The 24,929-nt window shown below is 37.2% G+C and overlaps 1 protein-coding gene across 3 annotated transcripts in view; it reads left to right on the top strand.

Annotated features, from left to right (window-relative positions):
- PCCA (propionyl-CoA carboxylase subunit alpha) overlaps window positions 1-24,929 on the top strand; it is a 272,415-nt gene that overhangs the window by 26,815 nt on the left and 220,671 nt on the right. For all 3 annotated transcript variants that reach the window (XM_042042942.1, XM_042042930.1, XM_042042953.1), the window contains exons 5-6: window positions 12,574-12,687; window positions 14,192-14,245. In XM_042042942.1, coding sequence (XP_041898876.1) covers window positions 12,574-12,687; window positions 14,192-14,245 — 168 coding nt within the window. The remainder of the gene's footprint in view (window positions 1-12,573; window positions 12,688-14,191; window positions 14,246-24,929) is intronic.

The raw sequence follows: 24,929 nt of genomic DNA, 5'->3' as shown, positions 1-24,929 counted from the left end.
AAGTTCTGAAAATTTTACAGATGTGTCATTAGTGAAATATTTTTATAACCTGAAGAAACCTTGTGTAGGTGTGTACAGCTATGCCAATATTTCAAATAATGCTTAATGCACAAGACTGGCGGAATATAATTGCTATACCAGTGGCAAGTGATCTGAGTTAATTTTATCACATGTGATTAGATACTGCTAATTGTAATTAAGTGATTGAAAAGCTATCTGTTTTACATGCTTGCTTTTCAATTATTAAAATGCTAATTTACTTATTGCCATTTATCCATAAACTTGTATTAATACGCCAGTTTCCCAGATACCTCCAAGAATAACATACTTGTGACAGCAAAGTTTTTTTAATTAAAGCCTCATGGCAAAATTATTCTTTTGGCTAATTTTTATGTACACAGCTTCTTTTTATTTCAGTTGCTTCTTTGGTGGAAGTGAATGGGCTAGAATCTCTGGCAGGAATATGTCCGTATTAATATGGCTCATCAGAGACATTATATTTAATTGGAGAGCCTGCAGTATAGTCGCAGGAGGCTGAAGGGAATTATTTAGCATTAGCAATGGCTCGTCTGGGAGTTGTGCACTAATCAAGGAGCTTGTGTGTTAACTGGAGGGATGATGGGAGTTATGACGATTATGACATGTGAGCACATGTCTGAATGAGAACTGGACAGGCAATGAGTTAATCAAGAAATATATTAAATGGCTCCCATGCTGCTTCATTATTACTCTGTAGAGTGTCTGTCAGATTGTGTACTTTAACGAAAAATAAAATGAAATCCAACAAATGGATGTTTTCACAGTTAAAGTTAATACCAAGTTTTTAAACCAAGAACATCTATTTTTGAAGTGAATATATGCTTTTTAAGTGCTGTGTTGAAAAAGAGGAAGTGAATGCTTGGCCTGCAAAATGCATTTAAACATGTACCACTCCAACCTGCAAGATTTTGTATTTTGTCAAATGCTTGTTTTCAGTAAATATGAACTATTTTCCACTTCCAGCTAGATGTTTTTAACATCTTTAAGCTTTTACATAATTAATAGCTTGCTAAAATATAAAATTTATTGTTAGCAACCTAGCTTCAAGGAAATAAAAATGCTAATATTTTCCATTTTCAGGATGCTCCAAACCTTGTAAAGTAAAGAAACCAAACACAGCACCCTTTAACTGTATTGCATCGACTATTTATATGCCAGGTAGACACATTCTGTACTCAGCGTGGTTAGAGGCATCCATTTCCTATCCATTGTGAAATTATCAGTTATGCTGGGAAAATTCATGTTTAGAGGAAATGGAATCCATAAATTGAGCCCACCTTAAAAAAAGTTAAACCAACTGAATTATATCAGTAGGCAAATTTATCCCAGAGCTACTGGACTGGTGAACATGTGCACTTTTCCTGCTATTGTAAGCACTGCCAAATTTAATACAACTTTCTACCAAACTGTAACCTTCATGTATTAGCTTAATTAAAGCAGTATCATGGATGCTACCCAAAGTGTTAACCTGTAGGAGGTTGTTATTGAAATCCATTATCTGCAGAGTCAGTATTAGTGGTCAGCAGCAGCAGAAGTAAAACTGCAAGTAAGACCCTCCCTTGGGTGCTGTGAGCTCAGCAGGTTAAACTGTCAAAGCTTCTTAAAGGATGGATAGTTAAACCCCCCAGAGTTAAAGGTAAACCAATCATTTGCTGTCAGCAGGAAATATGACTTTATTTAGCAGGTTGGAGGGGGAAAAAACCCAAACCTAAAGGCTAACAGCAAAGAGGATTTAGAAGGAACCATTCTGTAAGAGCATGGTGCTGTGCTATGTAGATTCCATGCAACCTGGAAATTTTTTTTTTTTTTTTAATTCCAGGGATTTTTGAAATAGGAATTTATTTATATAGATATTTGCTCTAATGGTTTATAAAGCTATATATAAGGTTGAATTAATTTATTAAACCTGTGAATATTATCTATATGCTGTGATGAATGCAAAAGTTTGTGCCTCTTAAATGGGAACAGTTGTCACCTTGCAGAAATAAGCTTTCTTTCCTTTGGTGTTGTGCAGGTGTTGCCTATATAGAATGTAATTATCTCTTTTTACCATATGAAATATATTTAGCATTGACAAAGTGTGCTCTGTTGAAGATCTAAATGTGTGTTTGTAGAATTTGTATGTATAGGCCACATGTATTTATGGTACTTTAATTAAGCTATTCTGATATTGGTATTTCTCATTTTGTCTAGTTTTTACTTAATCTTCAAAGGTGAAGATCTGGAGCATTTGTCTTTGCACTTTTTACATTCTTGCCTCAAAAAAGAGAGTCCCAGAAGTGATAGCTTATTATAGAGGGGTGGGAAGTAGGTGTAGGGGGGAGCATTTTGCTAGCATTCTGTTCATTGGAACAAGATCTGTGCTTGGGTGGGGAAAACTTTGTAGTGTCCTGCAAAGAATGCTCTTTTATATACCAAGACCTATCTCAATACATGCACTATTTTTAGACTAAATCTGCTTGATGTGCTGAAATAATACTAAGATTAATGGAATGCAATGGAGCCTAAGATTCTGCTCACTATCCCTGAGTTAACTTAAGATAGAAAAGTGTGTATCATAGGAAATAAGCTAGGAGGTGGTAATATTGTTAGGGAAAATACTCAATAACCTAAACCCCCCCCCCCCCCCCCGGCAGATAAAAGATTTTTCTAGAGTTAATGCTAAAATAAAATTTTTACAATTTGAGTTGCAGCGATGGCAGAACTCTGAGATCTGTAAGGAAAAAAAAATGTTGAAAATATTTTTATCAGATGATCTGGAAAAGGATGGGACCACATAAAGTCTGGCATCTGCATCTGTGAATGAATTGTCCAGTGTTGGTAGTAACTGTGTAAAAATTGTATTTGGACAGTGCAGGTTTCCTTGTCTGTTCCTGCCTGTTGGTCAGACTGTACACAGTCCTTACAGACTTGGTGAGCTGCCTGCTTTTCTGTGCAGTCATTTTCAGGAGCGCTTGGTGCTTTTTCTCCATTGCACTGTTTTTATAGACTTCATCTTGATATCTTCATCTTGAAATCTCAAAGCTGACTTGTCTTTCAAAAGAAGGTAGAAAACTTAGGATGGATTTTATGTATAGGACTATTCAAAGTTGTGCTATAATGAATAATTTTAATATAGTGGCAGAGAAGTAATCTTCTTGTAAAATTATCTTTTTAAGAACTAAGCAAAGAATAATTTTAAAGAAATCTAAATGTTCACATTAGTGGAATTTTGAAGGAAAAGTGCCTTACTTTTGTAAATGTTATGTAATAACATAATATTAAGTACAAATATTTCGTAAGGCATTTTTAAGTATTTCATTCCTTGTAAAAGCATAAGGTTATGCTGACCATGATGGTAATGTTAAAGTTTTATGATGTAACTTTTGTTCATTATATGTACTGCTTTAGTACTTAGCCTTAGTGGAAAAACCCCTCTCACTGAGTACCTAGAAGTGGTTAAGGGCTGTGTGTATGTACATATAAACATACATACATGTGCATTTATATTTTCTATTGAGCATATATGTATTGCATAGACATGAAGGAAATCTGTGTTTTAAAAAACTTGCTCTGGAATTTTGTCATCTTTACGATATTCTGCATTCACTCACAAACTGTTTTTTCTGCTATTTTCTTTGGATTATTTGACATTGTAGAACTTGCTTCATATTATGTCTAAATTTTTCTAAGTCTAAACTACTTGTGAAAGGAGTGTTTGGGCTCTCCTGCCCCCTCCCATTCATTCACTGTATGGGATCTGATGGTCATGTGGCTGGGAGATGGTTTAACTTGCTGATCTGACAGAAGGTTAATTTCCCCTCCCCTTAGATTACTTTTCCACTGTGTCTGTTCAGTTCATTGATCTGTCTCAGCAGCACTGTAATTGCTAGAGCTGAGTGTGGAGGAGCATTTAGGGGTGGGATTATCCTTTGAGTGGCATTTTGTATGTGCCTAAAGTAAGGCTGATTGTGAAACTTAATGTAAGTCTCAGTATATGGTTCATTTTGGGCCTGAAGTTAGTCCACTTTGAGAAGAACATAATTCACTGTAGGTCTGCATCTTGTGTTTGTGATTTAAAAAAAAATTTCGATCTTCCAACTACTGATCCAGGATATGTTACATTTAGCTGACATTAGTTTTTCCCTTTTCACCTTTCTTTTAAATACTGGTGTGTAGCTGAAATGCCAGGTAGCTGTGAATTCACCTTGCTGTTGTTGTGAGCTATTCTCTCAACATTAGAACTCGTTTTAGGAATCCCTGATCTTTGGATGCTGGAAGTAACTTCTGCAGTCCATCCATCTGTAGACATCTGAATGGCTGTATGTTCATCCATCTAAAAGGGGAACTCTATCTGAGTTAGAGCTGAAAATGCTGGATAGGAGCATGTTACCACTGCATACTATGTGTTGCTTTGTACTGTGGCTGAGTTTAACCTACTTTTTCTGAATCCCAAAGTCTTCTGGGATATCTAGCTTAATTAAGAACAAAATCTATATGAAGTTCTGTAGTTGACTGCCCTTCCTACCATGTGATACTGTTTCCTAGACCTACCTAACTACCAGCTTTCCCATCTCCTACATGTCTTAACCCTTTTAGAAAGCAAAACAAAGAAGCATGCATCAAATGCATTCCTCGGTAGAGCTTGTTTTTGGGAGAGGCAGGAAAAAGAAACAGCATGAGAAGGATCTGTCCTATTGCTTTGCTAATGTGCTTAGAAGCTGAGATTCCATTAGGGAAAGGCTGACATGTGGGTGCAGATGTGTTTGAAATGCAGGGAGGCTACTAAGAACACTGTAGGGCATCACTGTTTTGTTAACATCACAAAAAACCTAATTCTTCTTCTAAAACACTTAAAGTGCAGAGTCACATACACTGCAAAGATGTAACTCCAGCATCCTCACAGAGCATAGTGGACTGCTCTAAATAAATATGATGAATTGATCAATTCCTGCAACAGATGGAGACTCTTTCTTTGGTAAATACATTTATTAAGTGTCTTCCCAAATTGTTAGTGTATGCTCTGAACTAAAATTGTCCTGTTTGTCCGGAGGCTTGCCCTAGATAATGTATTCCAAAGTAAAAATAGTCTGCAGACATATGAGCGCAGCTGCAAGCTTGCAGACTTTCTTCACAGCACCCCAGACGTCAGCAAAGGTTGTGCTGAGTGGCTGGGCAGCCTCTAATCTTCAGCTGAGCAAAGGAACTTGGTAGCTCTCCCACCAAGGGAGACACCAGTGGAAGGAGGCAAAGGGAATGCTTTTCCCTCAAGATTGTTAATGTGTTAGTGTTAGTAAAGGATGAAACATTCTGGTTTCCCCTCCTGATTGCTCTACCTCTGTTAATCCTTCAGTTCATCCAAAGGTAGATTAGTGAACAAGGTGACTACTGACCTACTTTTTCAGTTATTCTACCAAACAAAGACTGATTGTTCCTGGTTGGTGTTGAGTAAAACATGTTGGAGATTGTGATACAAACTAACTATTTCATTCGCTAAACTTTCAATAGCAAACTTGTGTACTAGTTCCTGGTCTTTACTGTTTTGGAGGGTTCAACACAGTAAGCACTTGCAATAAAATTCTGATAGAGAAGCCTTCTTTCCCAGCATTGTTCTAGAAGGTGCTTCACTGAAGCTGTCAAAGAATAAAGATATAGGAAAAGGCTTTCAGGAGCCAAGGCCATTCTGGAACTCTTCTCTAGAGTCTTATCTGTAATGTCTTCAGGACTCAGGAGGCATTTTCTTGCTTGTCCTGCAAGCAGAGCACAGTTTGAGAGCATCACTCTGATGGGTTTAGCATGGTCTGGTTTTCACAGTAGGAGTGATCAGACCTCTAGGTACAATGGGGAGTCCTTTCCTCTTCATAATGCAAACAAAATTGTGTGTCTTTTTAGCAGCAAACAACGTTCCAGAGCTTCATCCATGGAAGAGAGACTTGAGACTTACTTTTTCCTTTTTTAAGGTTACAAAAATAAATTCATGTGTATAAGTGAGAATGTAAACAGATGAAAATCTTGATGTGTGTTGAAACGTGCTTTCTCTTAGTCTTGGTAAGAAATGCAGTCTTCCTTGCCTGGTTAATGTTGCTCATCTTTTGGATTGTTCAGTTCAGCCTGGTTCCATTCATTTTAATCTTAGTTGAAAAGTGTGGATTTTTGAGGCCCCTAGTTAGTGGGGTTATTTACTGTCTTCATTTTTTGACCAGTTGGCAAACTTGAAGGACAAGACTGGGAAGTAAAGGGTGTTATTTTTTTAAATTTATTTTTCTCAGCTGGTGTCCACTAACCAGGGATCTAATACTGCAGATGCTAATGGATGGGCTGTTTTGAGGGTCATTGTAGAATTGGAGGGGAATGTAAGTAAATGCCCTTCACCAAAACACGTTTGAAGGCCGCTGAAGAGTTGTTTTACATAGTCCTTGCATAACTATTTGTGGGCCATCAAATTAAAAGAGTTAAAATAGGCTTGCAGAGAGATCTGTTTGTGTTGACTCTGCAGGCTGACCTGCTTATTTGCATAAATTTTTATTTAGGTTTTTGAAATGTTGAGTAAAATTAAATATGGGAAATATAGGATAGTTACGCTATTTATGTCTTTCACAGTTTTGTTTTTTGTGCACTCTAGACATGTTTCCATTATTTTGTTTTAGCGTTAAATGCTGTAATCGTATGGCAGTATTTCTTTGCAGATAGCACTTTAAAGGCTGTATGAATACTGCACACTTTGTGCTCATACTTATTGTATTACTGGTGTGTATATTTTAGTGTCAAGCTGCTAAAGACACTTAGGTCAGATGAAAGATGTGTTTTTGGCAAAGCAGTAAATTTGAACCTTTTTAGCATCTGTTTGATTTTTTTTTTTTTTTTTTAAACTCAAGACTGTTCAATGCCACAGGCTTTTTGTTCTGTTTTGTCTGTCTCTTTTGGCAATGGTGCTGGCAAGATTTGAGGTGGTTGGGTTTTTTTTAGCTACCTTACAAAGGATTTACTCATTAACCCTATTTTATGGGTTGAGCTAATTGTGATTTGTCTTGCTGAGCGGTATTATGCAGTTTGGGCCAATTAAGTGAATCCACTTACACCAATGGATGTTGTTCCAATGTGTAATATTGATTTGAGCTATAAAAGGAGAATGACTTGTTTGATTAGATTTCTTTGTCTAAACAATGCTCAATCTTATCTAGTGTACCAAACAAAAGTGTTTTCTTCACTGAGGTTGTTTTAATTGCTTCTTAGATTTGATTAGTACTGTATATGCAGCTATAACAGTTTCCCTATAATATAAATTCTGAAACAGCACAGAAGAATTAGGGGGAAAATGGAGTCTGCAACTCAGTATAACTGTCTCTGCTGCATGAATATCAACTTGTGTTGAGACCTGGGGATGTGTAGGCTGACCTACTCTGAAAAACTGGGACACTGGGGAATCCCAGACATTTACCTCCTCGGAGATGGAGGGAAAGGGGAGTGAGTGTGTGTGTGTGTATGTGTTAATTAGGCATTTACACTGAAGTAAATTACATCTGTCACATGATAAGCCTTAGAAACTGCTGAAGTATATAAAATCATCTGTGGAAACTATGCAGATGATATTGAACACTATGTTAGGAAATGCATGTAGATATATTTTTCTTTGTTGACAAAGTCAGCCTTTACTTTTTGGAGTTAGCAAATGAGAATGATTATGAAACAAACTGGGGAGAAGAGCACTTTTTGTCATGAACCAGATCTATAGGAAGGTAACAAACTTGAGCTGCTGAATAATTATAATGCTAGGGATCTGTAAATTTTCTGGGAGTCTTTGATTGTTTTATAGATTGTATATGCACTGAAATAAACATTAAAATAAATTTTAAAAATTAAAATTAAAATAATTTTTAATACATTCTATATCCATACTGAGAACTTTTCTATGTTTAAATGTTGAGAGACATGCATATTTAAATGTAATTTGTTTATAATATAGATTTCAACCAGTGATCTGCAGTAGCTGAGTGGCTCCTGGAAAAGGTTACCTTGATACTGCTGTGTTAAACAGAACACCTCTAGGAGACCTATGTATATTTTAAGTAGCAAGTTATTAATTTTGATTTCTTGAAATGATGATTATTTGAGATACAGGTTTAATTACAATGATGATTCAGTAAATTCAGAGTATGGCTACGCGAGAGAGGATGCTACTGTCAAATGAACACGTGCTACTCTCCAGGATAAAGGAGAGCTAACGGTCTTGGTAATTTGGGTATGTCCTATCTCTGATTCAGTGCAGCTCTTCTAAACTGGGTTATCTGCAAGGCAGATACTGACTATTTTTGTGGTGTTCATATCCAGAACTTTGGGTTATGGACATATATGTCTTCTGAAGTATGATACCAAGCCCTGGCACCAAACCTGGTTTATAAATCCTCCTGTGATACTGAAACATAATGTAGAAGGATCTCCAAATCCGGTTGCTGCTACTGTTGCCACCTCTTACTGCACCTTCACCCTGAGAGCTGCTGCAGCCTGGAGTGGTGCCTGGAACCAGTCCAGGCCAAAAATGACTGGCAAGTCATCCCCGATGGACTCCTTGCTTTACTTGCCTATTTGCTGGAAAGGTGGTAAAGAAACATGAAGCTGTTCCTGTGTAAAGATCTGGCAGGATTTGCTGATTTAGGTGCCTTGCTGTGAATGTGGCTTCTGGACCTAAACTAGCTCTGTAACCAGTGGCCACTTCTGTGCAGTGTGCTTCTGAATGACTAAGCTTGTTGGACTTGAGCTGGTTCTTGTATCTATATGTGGTCAGGAAGACCTGTGTAATAAAATGGTTGTTGTACTTCAGATTATTTCCAGTTGCCTTTGTATCTTAATCCAAAAATAGTTACACCATTAATAGTATTCATTGTAATGTTGTTCTGCTGGGACTTCTGCTAAATCCAGAGTTTTATTATTAGTAGCTTATTTCTCATAGATACAGGAGTCTGTGATGAGCTAGTTGTCTGTTTGTGATTGATTTGGGTTTGGATTTCCAAAGGTGACTGTATTTAGTCTCTAGTTTTTGAATTAGGTTGAGGTTCTATAAAATGAAGATTCAATAGGTTTTGATGATTATCTGTTTTTGTAATATAATTAGCCTTTATGAAGTAGACTACTTGAAGTATAAAACTTTTACAGAAATTAAACTGCTTTTACACATAAGATGTCTTTCCATGATTTCTAGTTGTTTATATTCTCTAACATAACAAGCCCTTGGTAGCTGCTTGAGATTTCTCTTGAGGCCCAGGTAGCCCAATATGATTAAAACCTTCAGTATAAACCATTAAGCACTTAGTTTGAACTGCTTTCCAGCCTTTGTTGTTATTCATTCATGCTTGAGATTGCAGGGTCAATTCAGATATTTATGAAGGAAATTGCATTTTTTCAAGAACCTCCATGGACTTGCTTCTTTGTTTTTGTTGACATTGGTTTTTTTTTCTTGAACTAAAACAGAAAAGGGAGAAATTACACCTCTGAGGTTTTAACTGTTAGGGACAAGTTTTGAATACCTAGGATTGTGTCATTTAGGTTGAGTACTTAAGCAATCCTTGAATTTGAAAATCAATATATTTGAAATTTGTAGTGCTTGAGGAAGGGGAGTTGCTGGATTTTTTTGACTGTCTAGAAATATTTCATTATAAGTTGGCTTCTGCAGAGGTAAATGTTTAGTGAATTACTGTGTCAAGTAGGTGGCACTTGGTAGTAAGCTGAAAGTTTCAGTTGTCATGTAGACTCAAATGATGGCTTTTGTTATAATGTTTGCGAGTAATTACATTTGTACTATGCTAAAAAAACCTATGATGTATTTGTGTTACAATATTTGGGGTATTCTTCATGAACTACAGTGCATTATCAAAGAAATCATTAAATGCTAAAGGGAGTTGTCATTATGAAGTAGCAGATTTCCAGTTTATATGTGTGCTGGTTTACTTGTAATAAAAGTAGATATGAGAAGCCCCCTAGATGGAAAAGCTGTCACTGGGACCTGAAAATCAAGAGGTTTTGAACTAGTGGAGGTGGAATGGAGACTTATTTTTTTGAGAGGTTTGCCTGGTGCTCTGAGGAGATGTATCAGGTAACATGAATGTGATATGGTTACTGGTTTTCTGTTGTGTTATACCTGTGTGAGGTATATTAGGGTGTATTGAAGGCTGAACTGGCACTGAACTAGAGAAGGCACCAACAACTTGTAGTAAGGTGAACAAAGAGAAATGGATTTACCAGGTTACAGGGTAGTGTGAAAAAGGAAGAGTTGAAACTCCAAAGAATTGAATAGCAATGAAACAATTCAGATAGGGGCAGGGGAATGTTGGGGAAAAGTGCACAAAACTGCTTATATGTATAAAATCAATTGGTTTGCAATACTTTCTATGGCTGCTTTTGGTACTAGTGGGACTGTGTTGGTGTCTTAATGCGAGAAGTGGGTGGGTGTGGGGTTTGCATCTTGATACCTAGAAATATCTAATGATATTTAGTCCTTTTATATAAGGAAGCTTTTGGTTTTGTAAAACATACGTGCTTAATTAAGCTTAAGCTTGAATGACTTTGTTTAGAAATGTAAACCATACTGGGATTCAGAACAACTTTAAGCATATAAACTGATCATGAAGATAAAGGGGCACATGCTGTTTCTTCAGCTTAGTGCTGCAGGAAGGACAACACAGGCTAATCTTGATAGTATTTTATCAAAATAGTTTAGTTAGTTGCTGAGGTGTATGTACTAGAAAGCACTAAAACCTGCTGCATGATTGTCTGTGCTAGTGATTAGGATTTTTTTTTGGTTTTGCTCTGTTTATATTGTGAGACAAATGCTGTAGTGATAAAACAAAACAGTTGTGACTTTATAGAAGCAATAGTTGAAATGTGAAATGTGTGGTGATTCCAGGAGATTATGTGAACTCTCATATACTTGAGAATATAGCAAATTCAGAAGCTATTTAAGATAATGTCTCCAGAGAGAAACGTGGAATTAGGTGGCAAGTTAATGTGCTGCTTGTTGGTAGGATTAGCTTTTGCTAAGTTCAGAAAAAGTAAATAAAACTGAAGAAAAAATTAAAATGCTTCATAAGTGACTCTCTTCCTTGTTTGATACATTTGTTATATTTACCTGCTACTTATTTCTCATTGTATTGTTCAAAAGATTGTCTGACTGCTGCTTGTCAGTGTTTGTAGATGTTTTTTTTTTTTTCTGGCCTTGTTTCTTCTGAATGAGCCAACAGTGTATCCAGACTACGTAACTTCTAACTAGTTTGACAGACTTGACAGCCTTCGTACTACTTGAAAATAAAATTCCTTTTCACAAAGAATGAAATTTCCTGTTAATAAACCAAAAATATTATGCTGAATCACAGAATATTCTGAGTTGGAAGGGACCCACAAGGATTATAGAGTCCAGCTCTTAAGTGAATGACCCATACAGGGGTCAAACCCACAACCTTGGTGTTATTTGCACCATACTCTGACCAGCTGAACTCATCTCAGGGTCTTATATTTCTCAAATATTAATTTTCTAAAAGAGCACCATTTTTAGACAATATAGTCTCAGTTTCAAATGCTGAAGATTATATCGAATAGTTTTAAAAACTGGTAAGCATTGGAAATATCAAATTGTCATTCTAAACAAGTCCTACTGATAGCTAACAATCTTGGACAGTTTAAGCAATGGCATGCTTTCTTAAATACATACTGAAAGGAAGCTTACAAAAAGCAGAATGAGGAAAAACTGGTTGTTTGGTTTAATGGTTATATGTGTATCTTACTTCAAAGAAAGTATTCTGAACTCTGAAAACATGTTAAAGACCAATCTAATTAAACTTCTTAAAGATAAGCATTCGTGTGAGATGTAAGACGACTTCTAACTTCAAACACAGGTATTTTATTATTCCTGGTAAAATGTTGGAGATGTTTGTCCTTTTTTTGTTTGGCTAAAAAATATTTGGTAAATGCATATAAATGAGGATACGATGGATTAGAAATCAAACATGAGCCTGCTTAAATAATTCTCAAGATTTTCTGGTTCACGTGTGGTGATATTGAACTCTTTAGTCATAGGCTTTAATTTGTGCATGGTGCTGATCTGATGCTGTGCAGGGACACTCATTGCATCCCTTCATTCAATTCACTCTAATTATCCCCAACTTCCTGGGGAGCCTGCTTAGAACTGGTCATGAATGTTTGTTATTAAGTATTAAGATATTAGACTACCCTGGTTACAAGTAACAAAGTAGTTTTTAGTCTGAATTTACATATAGATGATCAGTATAGGAAGCTGAAATTCTATTTGTCATGATTTTATTTAATCAAATTCAAAATAATGTATTAGAATAATAAAACATTTTGACAGTGACTTAAACTCAGAGTTAAATGAAATGAGATTTATTGTGCAAGTACTTGTATGCCAGTGTTGGTAATTTCAGTGTGTATTTTAGAGTGGTTATGGTATGTAAATGATCTTTGACACAATCAGATTTGTGTGCATGTAACTGGGTGATGGTAATTATTTTTGCTGGGAGCATCTGTTAATGCTGAATTTTGCCTCTTCAGGTTCACGTGAAAATGGCGGATGAATCCGTCTGTGTTGGCCCAGCTCCCACCAGCAAAAGCTACCTCAACATGGATGCCATCATGGAAGTCATTAGGAAAACCAGGGCCCAAGCTGTGAGTCTGAATGTGTCTATCTGCTGCAGCTGTTTCATATATAGAAAGCAGAAAAGCCAGAGTTTGTATTTTTTTTTTAAAAGGTGTGGGGGGGAAGTGATTGAATATGCTATTCCAGTTAGTTCATGTCACATGAGTTAAATGTGTCTGAAATCGCTACTGGAAATCAAAGGCTTTGTAGCATCTGGCAGCACTGGTCGCTGATCCTGCAGGTGGCTGCTGGATTCAGCTTTCACACCAGGGAGCAGCTTCAGTTCATTTCCAAATTTGCTGCGGGAAAAAAAAATCCCAATTAGTTTTGAGCGCTAACCCTTTATATGCCATAATGGCTATTTTGAATGTTTTGGAAAGTGTGTCCAGAAAGGCTTTTGCTTAGACTTCGTTTGAATCACTTTCTATGTTATATAAGTGTTACTTGTAGGAAGATAAATGGTGCATCCCATAATCGTTTTTGTTTCAGAATCTTTACAAAATGCACATTAGCTAATTTGTGTAAATGTGGGCAAGTCTGCCTTTCTCCCTCCAAGTTGGCCAGAGATTCAAAGCCTAACAGGAATCAGTAGGAAAAACTAATACGTAATCATGTTCACATTCCTAATGTTCTTTGTTCTGTCACTGAAATAAATGTATTATTCAGAGCTACTGTACACAGAACATTTACTAAAATAAAATTTGATGTGTATGTATCAGCAGCACTAACTACCCTTTAGCAGTTGGATCAGCACTGTAATTTGTTTCAAACATGATGTTTTGGTACAGTGCCTTCAGGGGCCAAAAACTTTCCTATGAAGAAACCCAGTGTTTTCTTCCCTTTGAGTTTCTGATTATGAAACCTGGTTACTGGCTCTTTAAAAGAGGTGAATAAAATGGCTTCTACTTTGTCTATCAGAGTATATTAGATCCAGAATCTTATGTGACTTGCAAAAAGTAAAATGAAAACACTTTCTCATGGTCCTCTCAAGTAATTAGGCTGAATGTATATTGGGGTGTGAGCAAACGAAGCACACAGGATGCTTGACTTAGACTAATGAAGAGAGTATATTGTGCTCTCAAGCCGGGGTCACTAGAGACAGGAGGCTTACGACTGTGGACCTATGTACCATTATTAGAGTTAGTGCTGGAAATATTTTGGGGTGAGGAGTACTTTACAGTGGTTAGTGAGGAGTGTGGTTGAGCATGTATGGGGAAATCTGCAATGGAGCTAAAAAGAGCAGAAGGCAAATCACCAAAAGAAATGTCCATTTGCTCTGCAAACAGCTCCATTTGCTCTGCAAACAACCCTGTTGTCCCTAGTTAAGTAAGGAAAGTTTGTTTCAGAAATGGTAGCTCAACGACTTAGGGCAGAAAAATCAGTGTGTTAAGAGAGTTTCTTAAGGTATTAAACCTATTTAAATGCTTAGTAATGTACTTCATCATCCCCAGTGTTTGAAAATGTGCTAGCAATTTTGGTGTCTGGTTTCAGAACTCAATCAGCTTGAATTTTTTTTTTTTTTGGTCTTCCAAGGTACACCCAGGATATGGATTTCTTTCAGAAAATAAAGAATTTGCTAGGCGTTTGGTAAGTTATTTTTATTTGCTTGGCTGTGACTGATGCACTAGGTGGCACATATTCATTTCAAGGTATTTGAGGAGTCGAGCTACCAACTCAAGGCAGATCTAAAAGATACCTTAACATAGAACAGTTCAGTATGCTTTCTGTACATGTGGATTTCTTGCGTTTTGAGGATGTAAGTGCAGCCTGAGTTTTCTTTTGGGAGAAGCCTGTTTGTAAGAACTTTACCCAGGATGTAAAAACCTTTAGGCATTTTCGCTTATGCCTGGACTGTTTATGAGGCTGCTCTGCAAAACTGGGTCACTGAAATGATCTAGGTTAAAAGTATCTGGTTTTAAGTGATCATTTTGGTGATTTGTAGCACAGCTGGTGAACAGCTGTATCAGCAGCCCTGAGAAGGTGCTGAACTGCACTTTGGGATGGGAATAGAAAGCTGTTTAAAAATTTGCTTCTCTGCTGGTGGTATTCTGTCATGGAGCTGCTTTCTCTGAAAGGACCAAAGAGTCAAGAGGGTGCTGTTTTCACTTTGTCTGAATTTATTGTTCAAAACGTCTTTACTTCAGTAGGGTTTTTGTATATCACGAACTGATATATAGTCTCATTTTATTTTTTTCCAAAAGCTTTCCTGCAGCTGCTTAAAAATGTGGGCAGTGCTAGGAGGAAGTTACACTCACAATGTTAGAACAAAGTCCTGAGTGGATGCTGTCTGTGTAGTCACTGCAGATCATGTGTTATTGTCTACTGGTTTTGCTCAGAATAAGGCCAAGCACATACTACATTGAAATTCAAAGTAAAAAGCCATTACAGCTACTAACTTTGTTATGGAGTGAAACGAACTATGTAGCTGAAGAAATACCTTGTTTTACAGGCAGCAAGATAAATTTGGTTCTGCTTTTGAGAATAATTTGCACCCCTTTGATTCAGGGTAAAAAACTTAGATGAAGAATGTGATTCTGAAATGATTGTTCTTTTGTCCTTAGCATGTGTGGAACAGGTCTTCCACATATCTTCCTTGACTATGTTCCTTTAGGCTTGAGTTCTAGTTGTAATACAGACCCTTACTTATTTAGATGATTATTTGGTGTTAGAGAATACCACCTGCTCATTATCGAGACTATTTGAGAATGAAATCTCGAACTTTCATACTTTGCAGTTGCTGTGATTTGATTTTTTTTTTTTTTTTTAAAGCCCCTATACAAAAACACAAGTGCAGGTTCTGTGGGATGCTGAATACACCCTGCTGGGTGCTGGTGATGTTAAAGTTGAAAGGAATTCTAAACACTTGGTGTTTGCCAGGATTTACCAAATCTGGGGTAATCTCTTACATGTTATTTTCATGCAGTTTAGCAGCTTTCTTTTATCACTGTTTTTGTGTCTAACCGGTACACTGCTTTGTGTACCAGAGGTTCTTTTTACAGGGAAGATTCCTGGCTTAATTTATAACAAACACTGTTCTCAATGGATTAGACCAGCAGGATAACTTAGTTGGCAGGTCCTGTTTTTTTAGTAACAAAAATAAGTCAGTGAAATGGAAGTGCTCACTTACACTATTTTGCTTTATGTTTTTCTGCTGAACTTGGGAAATCGGTAGTTATTACTCTGAACTAGGCACGTTCTGTAGTGGTGGGGTTATTTGCTAGTGTTGGTTACAATATTGGTAATGTGACAGTCTGGAACACTTTTTTTGGCAGGATTAAGCAGAAATGGAGGAAGTACAAACATTCCTGTAGATCCTCTCCGCCCTCCTATTTTCTCATCTTTTCACTGGGATCCTAGAACAGTTTCTGAACAATTTCCGGAAATAATGTGGTGACTGAAAACATGTTTGAGTTTTTGGTTGGTGCTGTAGTCTCAAAATACCTTTAATTATGTTTCAGAAACCCAATGTGTTCAGTTCTCTAAAAATATAATAAAACAAGGTAATGTGATTTTGCTTTCTGAAATGCACTATTTAAAGTCTCAATCAAGACATAATCATGCTCCTCTTCATGTCAGTGGCTCTAGAAGATCAAACCCCTAGTGAGAACTGGTGAAATGATCTATCTTTTTATCACTAGGGCTGCTTATATTTTTTCAAGACACTCTGATTAATACAGTTAGGAGGAAAACTTGCCTGCTGTTTCTTTTCTTTATTGAAGAATGTAACTGTTACGTTGTTAAACTGTTACAAAGTTGCTGAAGATGGTTTTTGTTCTGTTTTCTTTCTCCCTATCCTGTTCTTTCCATATGTGCTAATTTGTTCTTTTGCATTGAAAGTAGTGATGGAACTTATGAAACTTGGGCTTATTTCCTGGTATGCATCTGTACTTTTAAACATCTTAAATTGGGAAACTGAGAAGGACACTAAACTTTCTAAACTTGCCAATCTGTAAGAGCAGTAATGAGCTCAAAGCAAAGCTTTGTCTTCAATTAATGCATGGAGGGTCAGCTCACATATAATCCCGCTGTGTGTGATTTGAACAAAAGCATGTCTTTTTGTTCATTATTGTCTGAATGCTTCACGGAATAGTATACAGCTATAGATAGTATTTTTGAAGAATTTGATACTTAGAGTATTGAAAATTGTTGGTCTTTATTTTTTTTCTTCTTTAGAAACTTAATTTTGTTCTCTCTTAAATAGGGCAAGGGAGACACAAATAAATGATCCTTTGTTTCCAAAGCAAAATTTCCAAAAAACAATCAGTGAGTGAATATCTGGCATGTTGTTCATTGTGATTCAATAAACAAATTGGTTCATTCAGTCCTGTCTTTGTGTATCTATTCTGGTTGCTGTTATTGGCTGACAGAAAAGAGATCCATGGCATTTATATTGAATGAGTCTGTCAAAGATTTCATAAATATTAAGGTCAATTTCTTAAAGATTGGTATTTGAACGTGGAATCTTTTGATGAGTTTGATACTGCTGATAGCATTGTTATGTAGAATAACAAAATATGGGTTTATGCAAGTGAATGCATTCCCTTAGAATCAGCAAATAAGTTGGGACTTTCACATGAAAATATATTTGCTTGCATAAACTAAGTAATTTCTCTCCTTCAAGGAATAATTGCATAATATTCAGTATTGTCATAAATGTTAAGGTGAAGTTAAAATCTATTGCTTCATTTAAAAAAAATTGCTAGTATCCTTTGCCAGATGCTATGGAGAATTGCAAGAGCAGTTTGTTCCTTTCCTGCTTTAGAAGAGTTCGCTAGTGGTCTCTGTATTTAGGTTAGCTTGCTTAGTGTTTCCCATTTTTAAAAATTAATGCAGACCTTTTCTGAGAAGGTCCGTCACCTCTGTTATCTGAATCAGGTCTTTGGAATTTGGGAAGAAGAAAGGCCTGAGACTAAGGTGAGCCTTTTGGTTGACTGGTAATTGAAAGATACGCTTTTCTGAAATTGCCATTTTTCTGTCCTTGCTTACAGACCTCCAGAGCAGCTGTTTTGGTGGGGGGATGGGTGTGCTGAGTCAGGTCTCTTAACATGCTGAATAGTTTGGGAGGATTGGCCCTTGGTCCCAGTGACTGTTTCCTTTTTTTTTTTTATTCTGGGTGAGGGAGGAACTGGGGGAGAAAAGAGTGAGAAGAAAGCGACTGTGATTGGGTTGCACAGTCATTATTCCAGAGTGCTGCTGCTTGTCTAGCTGATGTTAGCAGCAAGTAGGAGTCTTACTCCTGCAGTTGAGGTTATGTATGCTCTAGCTTCCTGGCAATGATTATAAACTTAAACCTTGATGCATGATGACTCTGCGTTACAGTTAGCCATAATAGGATCAGTTTTCTTTTTAATTTAAAGAAACGCAAATGAACTTCCATTTTACTGTCTACCATGAAAGTCCCTTGGGATGCTACTGCTAAAAACAAAACAAAAAAAATCAGCTAAATTATTCCTTTGCAAGCCTAGTATAAGAAATACCAGTTTGTAAGATGATAAATCTTCAGAGTATTTTGGTGTCTTGTATGTATGTGATAGAGTTCGTGCTTTCATGAAAGGTCATGGATTGGGGTGTATTTTCTCCAAGAAAATCATTTAATATGTGCATAAAATCATTTCAACATGATAGCAGTTAAAGTTGCAAATGCAGCCTTTATCTGGAATAGTCTTTTCTGAATGCGGCCTTGACAGTATTCTGATGTTCTGTTTCTTGATGCAAAAATAGCTGGCCACTACCTCCTGCCAAAATCCACTCCTTGCAATAGAAGCCATAAATGTGGTGAGACAAAACCATTCAATTTTTGAATAAGATATGAACCTTTTTGGAGTTCCTAGTGGAACCTGGTTGTATACATCTTTTGTACCTTTTTAGCAACTACTGTTTGGCGTGACTCGGGGGAGAACAAAGCAGCCAGTGCTATTTCTCTTTACCTTTGAAGCTAGATTAACATTCTTGGTGGAATTAAAAATCCCAACAATGTATTGTCGGAAATAAATGGGAAACGTATATGGAAAGGGTTGATCGCATGTTTGTAAATGGCTGCTAAGTTTGAGAAGGAAAAGGTAAACCAAAGAACAACTTGTCACCTTCTGTAAGGGGACACGTCTGATCTGTGAAGAGCTTTGTGCAGCTGGATCTACCGACGTATGCACAGCTAATTATGGGATTCTCACCGTTTAAAATGTAAACTCTTATTGGCAGGAGTGTTTCTTAACCACTGTTGTGCATGGCTTTGTTATTTGTAAGCAAATTGTGAAGTTCCTTTATCATGATTTTTGAGACACATTTGGTATGATTCTGATGCTGTTCCCACATGCATTAGCTTTTAACATGACAACTCTGGATTAGCAAATTGTAAAAAGGTGGTCAAAAAAAGGCAGTGTGGAAGCTGGTATCAAGAAGCTGCTTATGGCAGAGATTGTATACTTCAAGGAGTGGGGAAGACAGCTTTTAGTGTGTGTTTTGTACACTATGCCTTGCAGGCCAGAGTTTCATTGTCTACCAAAGCCAGCAGTGTGTCTGCTACCACTGTCTGTGGTGGCTTAAGGTGCTTTGTCTGTTGGAGACTGGGGGTTTTGTCTGTACAGGGTAATAGGGTAATAAGCAATGTACTGGCCTAAGTGAACAGGTCACCACTTTGCTGCCCAGAAGATCTCTGCCTGTGAGCCTGTAATTTTGATGCTTATTTTGTTCTGAGGCAGAATGCTTCTGAGTGTTACTTGTATTCTTGTATTTAATTCTGAGTAAACTCTTTTTCATAGAAAAAAAGTCTAAATCTGCTGTATCAGGTTGGGTGAAATCCATGGGAGAGACAAATAGTGTGTGTATTGAAACATGGGCAGCGTTTGTCAGACATTACAAGTCCATACGAGCTAGAAAAATGCAATTGAGTCATCAGAACTGTCTGCTTTGTGCTTACTGGTGTGGAAGTAGGAAGGCTGTATTAGTCCTTTACTGTAGAAAACTTCAAATACCTTTGCTAAAAGCCTTTGATGGCTTATGTTATGTCATCAGTGTCCTGTTTAAGATTTCTATGCTACAGAACAAATTTATGCCAGTTCTCTGTTTTAAATTTCAAATCACTATCTTGGGAACCGCTGTATATAGCAAGAGCATTTCTTTCAAGGTCAGGCTTATGCCTAAACTTAAAAGTCTTGGGATACATATCTACAGGTCTTGTGGTTATATATGTGTATAATCTATATGCATGTATTTAAAGATGCAGGATAGTGTTTTGTCAAAGATTCATGTAATTTGACAAAAGTACTCTCCTCCCTTTTTATTCTTTTGCCTAAACTTCATAATCTTTGTATGTTTTTTCTCTTGATCTCCTTTGTGATTAGACAACTTCTTATGACATGGCACTCTTGACCTATTTGTATTTGTTTTTCACTTAGAGTAAGCCTTTATTTTTAACTTGTGTTTTTTTTAAAGCTATGTCTTTTCTTCAAATGGCTTAGTTTGAAAGTTTTAATGTGTGCAACTGTCATTAGGAAAAAATGCATGCACAAAACCTCTTGATTTGAGCAGTAGTGCCTGGCAACATGAGACTCTTGGTGGATGAACTGTGGGCTTGAATGGCTTCTGGAGGAATGATTTAATGCTGTGCATATGATTAAAGAAGATATTAGAGATATTTTTGCCTATTGGGCTATCATAAATCATTTAATGTTTCTCATGAGATGCCTTTCGACAGCAGTACTTTGGCACGCTTATTAAGTTGTGTGGTTCTGCAGATGAATGGATTTTTGCACTCCTGATTTGTAAAAATTCATTATTTCTTGATGTGCAGTGTCACTGCAATAGTACTTACTTCCAGGCTTACAGGAATCCTTCCTGTTTCTTCAGAAATACTTTGTTCTGTCCTCTTTTTTCACTGTTGCTGTGTCTGGTTGTGATAACAAAAATGTACTGCTCTGTTTCCACAATTGCAATTACTTTAACTGTGTGTACTTGTCTTTTTCCTCATTACAAATGAAACTTGCAAATGAAATCCTATGTAATTCTCTTCTTACACTGATAATATTATTTCCTTTCACTTTCTGCCTCTTTACTCTTGATTTGCAATCATGCAGACAAGCCTGTCTGCTTGTGGTAAACTCTGTCCATTCTGGTCTATGGTGATTTGTTAATTTGTACTGTTCTGTTTAACTGATGTAAGCTTGTGTGGTAACCTTGCAAATGTGATGTCCTTCTGTGTTTCTAAAATCAGTTTTAAATTTCCCATTAGTAATAGTGGAGTTGGATTTGACATGAATGCTTAAGAGATATGTGTTTGAAATCAGAACACTTGTTGCTCTGTGGATTCTCATTTACTTTTGTGGCAAGACAGATGAAGCTTCAGCTTAGAATTCAGCATTGTTTCCTTAATAATCACTTCTGTTTTCTGCCTGCATTTTAAGAAATTATGTATTTTATAGTGATTGATGATCTGTGTTCAGTAGATCTACCTTACAGATTGAACACTTAAGAGTTTATATATAGTCTTCATAAAATATGCATATCAAGAAAATTAATTCTTACTTTAAAGATGAATGCAACTTTGTAATGGGGTTTTTTTTTGTGCACTCTTACAGTTGAAATATATTGGAGCAATAATGTGCATGGTAGTACCGTTTTCCCTATCACAGTGTGACTATTCTGTTTTCTACTGTGGCTGAAAACTAATTTCAACAGGACCAAAATCAATCTACTGAATACACACTTCACTAGCCAAGATGTCTTCTTACAACATGTTGTATTTTCATACACAAGGGGTTTTGTTATTGACAGTGGTGTGTTACATGAGGAGGGATATAAACATGCTGCGTCTCTTTCATCCCAAGGCTAGGATGTGATTACTTTTGAGGGAAGTTTTGAGGAAGTTTTTAAATTTAATTCTTGAAGCCTTGTTTAGCTTGGGTTGACCTGCTGAAAAGCAGCTCTGAGAAGGAGGACCTGGAGGTCCTGGTGGACAGCAAGCTGTCCAGGAGCCAGCAGTGCCCTTGTGGCCAAGAAAGGCCATTGGTATCCTGGGGTGCATCAGGAAGAGCTTTGACAGCAGGTCGAGGCAGGTGGTCCTGCCCCTCTGCTCAGCCTTGGTGAAGCCACATCTGGAGTGCTGTGTCCATTTCTGGGCTCCTCAGTACAAGAAAGACAGGAACTCCTGGAGTGGGTCCAGGGGAGAGCAACAAAAATGATCAAGTGACTGGAGCATCTCTCTGGGAGCTTGACCTGTTCAGCCTTGGGAAGAGATGACTGAGAAAGGACCTCATCAATGTCTGAGTGTCTGAAGGGAGGGTGCCAAGAGGGTGGAGCCAGGCTCTTGGTGGTACAAGGAATAGGGTAAGAGGAAATGGGCAGAAACTGATGGATAGGAAGCTCTATGTGAACATGAGGAAGATGATCTTTATTGTGAGGGTGACTGAGCACTGGTGTAGGTTGCCCACAGAAGTGGAGTCTCCTTCCCTGGAGATATTCAAAGACTGTCTGGAAGTAATCCTGAGTAATGTGCTCTAGGGGTCCCTTCTTGAGCAAGGAGGTTGCACTAGAAGACATCCAGTGGTTCCCTTCTTACCTCAATCTTCTGTGATTGTTGTGACAACTGATAAAATGTATTTGTGTCTTCTTTTGGTTTAGTGACTTAAAAATAATGACATCCTGCTGAGTCTTTATTCCTAATTCACACCCTATAGTTGCCTCATTATGATTTGAATTGTAGTGGATTTTGAAATGGACTGACTGCTACTTTAGCTGTGGAAAAGGATGCTAGCTGAAAGGTTTTTTGTTAACATGTTTCTAAAGATGACCTATTATCCTGGACTGGGCAAAATTTTTTTGGTGGGACTTTGTTTTTCATGGTACATATTTTGACCGTAACCTTATTTCAGGAAATATTTTCTTGGAATTAGGGCTTAATATCATGTTAAGTTATTAGAACTTAGTTTCATAAACATAAGAATTGATTTTATACATCTGTTTGGTTCCTTTTATATTGTTGTAGTTGTCTTGATTAAAACTTTTGTATAGGTGTTTAATATCTGTACAGTATATAATGTTGGTGCTGTACTGTAAAGTTTTCAAATGTTTGGAATAGTTCCTGCAGCAGCAAGACTTTACCTACTTGTTTGTTTAGTATACCATAGGATTTGCTTGTTTCAGTATTGCTTCCTGGGCAGGAGACTGTCGTGTAGCCTCTCTGGGGTAATTGTTCTCTGTGGTGTGAGAACTGCTCCAGTTACCTCTGCATGTTGAGAGAATCACTGTTAATATGCCAGATACAGTTGGTTGTAAAAGTGAATTGAGACACTGTATTCAGGCATGTCAGGGTTAAATAAGGTTTTTCAGTCTTTAACCTGTTTAATGACACTTTAACTTCTTAGCCATTCAATTACTATCTTCTAGATTGTTAACAATATCTTCCAGCTGGTTGCACATTTTTATTGTATGGTTGTAGAATGCATAATTCAGTTGGACCTGGTTACTACTTTAGCTATCAAATACAGTCTCTATTTCACAGAAGGATTGAGATTGGAAGGTATCTCTGGGGATCATCTGTTTTGACCCCTCTGCTCGAGCAGGGATACTCAGAGCTGGCTGGCAGGACCATGTCTGGTGGGCTTTTGACTCTCCAAGCACGGAGACTCCACAACCTCTATGGGCAACCTGTGCCAGTGTTTGGCCACCCTCACAGTCAAAAAAAGTTTCCAGATGAAAGGAACTCCCAGTGTTTCAGCTTGTGCTTCTTGCCTCTGATCCTGTCATGGGACATAACTAAGCAGAGCCTGGCTCTATCCTGTTGGCATTCTCCCTTCAGGCATTGATGAGATCCCACTTAGACTTCAGACTGAACAGTCCCAGCTTCCAGCCTTTCCTTGCAGGAGAGTTGCTCAAACAAAAAATCTGTGAACATATCAACATAAGCACCACCTAATAGTAACTTACCTGGTTTGTCAGATTTTTGTCAATGAAAGCTTTTATTGAGTGCCAACAGGAATTATGACCCCCTGGTAAGAGTAAGAATTTAACAGATTCCTTGCAGCTACCTTATTGTGTTTAGTGGTTAATTTTGTTCATTTTGCAAATCTTTTAAAGAATTCCCTGGAATTTTAAAAAATATCTTTAAAATACATCTTCCTCATTCTTATGAATGTATCTGCCTTTTCACTTCAATTCTATTTGAAGGTTTGCTTACAAATAAGCTTTGTCTATTTTCACAGCATATTTCCTTAATTTCTATTTCAGACTGAATGAAAGTGATCAATAACATTGGTAGCTTAAAGTACTGCATCTACTGAACACTTCCTGCTGGAGTTATGGGGAGCATCATTAAAACACTTAGCAGCTGGAATGTTTTCAGCAATGAAGTTTTGAATTAACACATGTATAAAAATTGATTTCCTAAAGCTAAGTGATGTGTTTTGTGTAGAACCTAGCAAGTGCTTCTTGCTCCCTGAAGGCCAACTCGTGTGTTCAGCTCCTGAGGATCATGTTACTAAGCCTGTGGTAGACTGCTGTTCTGACTGTGACCAAGAGATTACTTCTCCCAGTGGCTTGTTGCTGCATGTCCCCGTGAGGGGTTATTGCCCTCCTTGGATGTGCTGGAATGACAGTGACACCTACTCACTTTGTAAACCTGTCAAAATTATCTTTGTTTAAACAAATCATACATCCCCTGCTCCTAAATGCCCCTATTTAAGTCTTTAGGTTAGTACAGCTGATTCTAGCAGAAGCAAGTTAACAAGTTTCTGCTTTACTCAGAATGAAGGCAGACTCAAAGGAATGGTAGCTTGGGATTGAAGTAATAGGGTGTGAGGAAAAAAATAAGCAACTGAAGTTGATGAACTTCTAACTTATTTATAGCTGAATTAGTATTTGACAGAAACCTTATTGAGAGGGACTTAGGTACTTAGTTTAGGCTGGTTCAGGTACCTAATTTAGCTTTTTAAAGTAATTTCTGAGTTACATCTGTTTTCAGTGTGTCTTTATCAAAAACGTTATTTAGTAAAGCATTTGAAGAGCTTGATTAACCAAATAATCTTTAAATAATTTATTTCATCCACAAAATATGAAGATCACCTTTGTATGGGTGTGTTTTTTCACCAAAAATTGTCTCTGCCTCCTCCAGCATATAGATTTACAGTAGCTTCTTGTAACATTGATAGTGTGAATTATTAAAAGCTTTGAAACTTGGAATGATTGTATAGTTGGTAGGGCTTTTATTGCACTATGGAGTGCATCACTGTTAGATGCTATGGAGGCAGAGGTGTTGTTTTCTGTGACTCTGCAGGCCATT

The sequence above is a fragment of the Corvus kubaryi genome, unplaced genomic scaffold, assembly GCF_017639235.1.
Source record: "Corvus kubaryi isolate FWS band 111438036 unplaced genomic scaffold, C.kubaryi_AGA036_p1.0 133, whole genome shotgun sequence".
Lineage (NCBI taxonomy): Eukaryota > Metazoa > Chordata > Aves > Passeriformes > Corvidae > Corvus > Corvus kubaryi.
The sequence above is the reverse complement of the archived record's forward strand: the minus strand, read 5'-3'. Positions and strand labels throughout refer to the sequence as shown.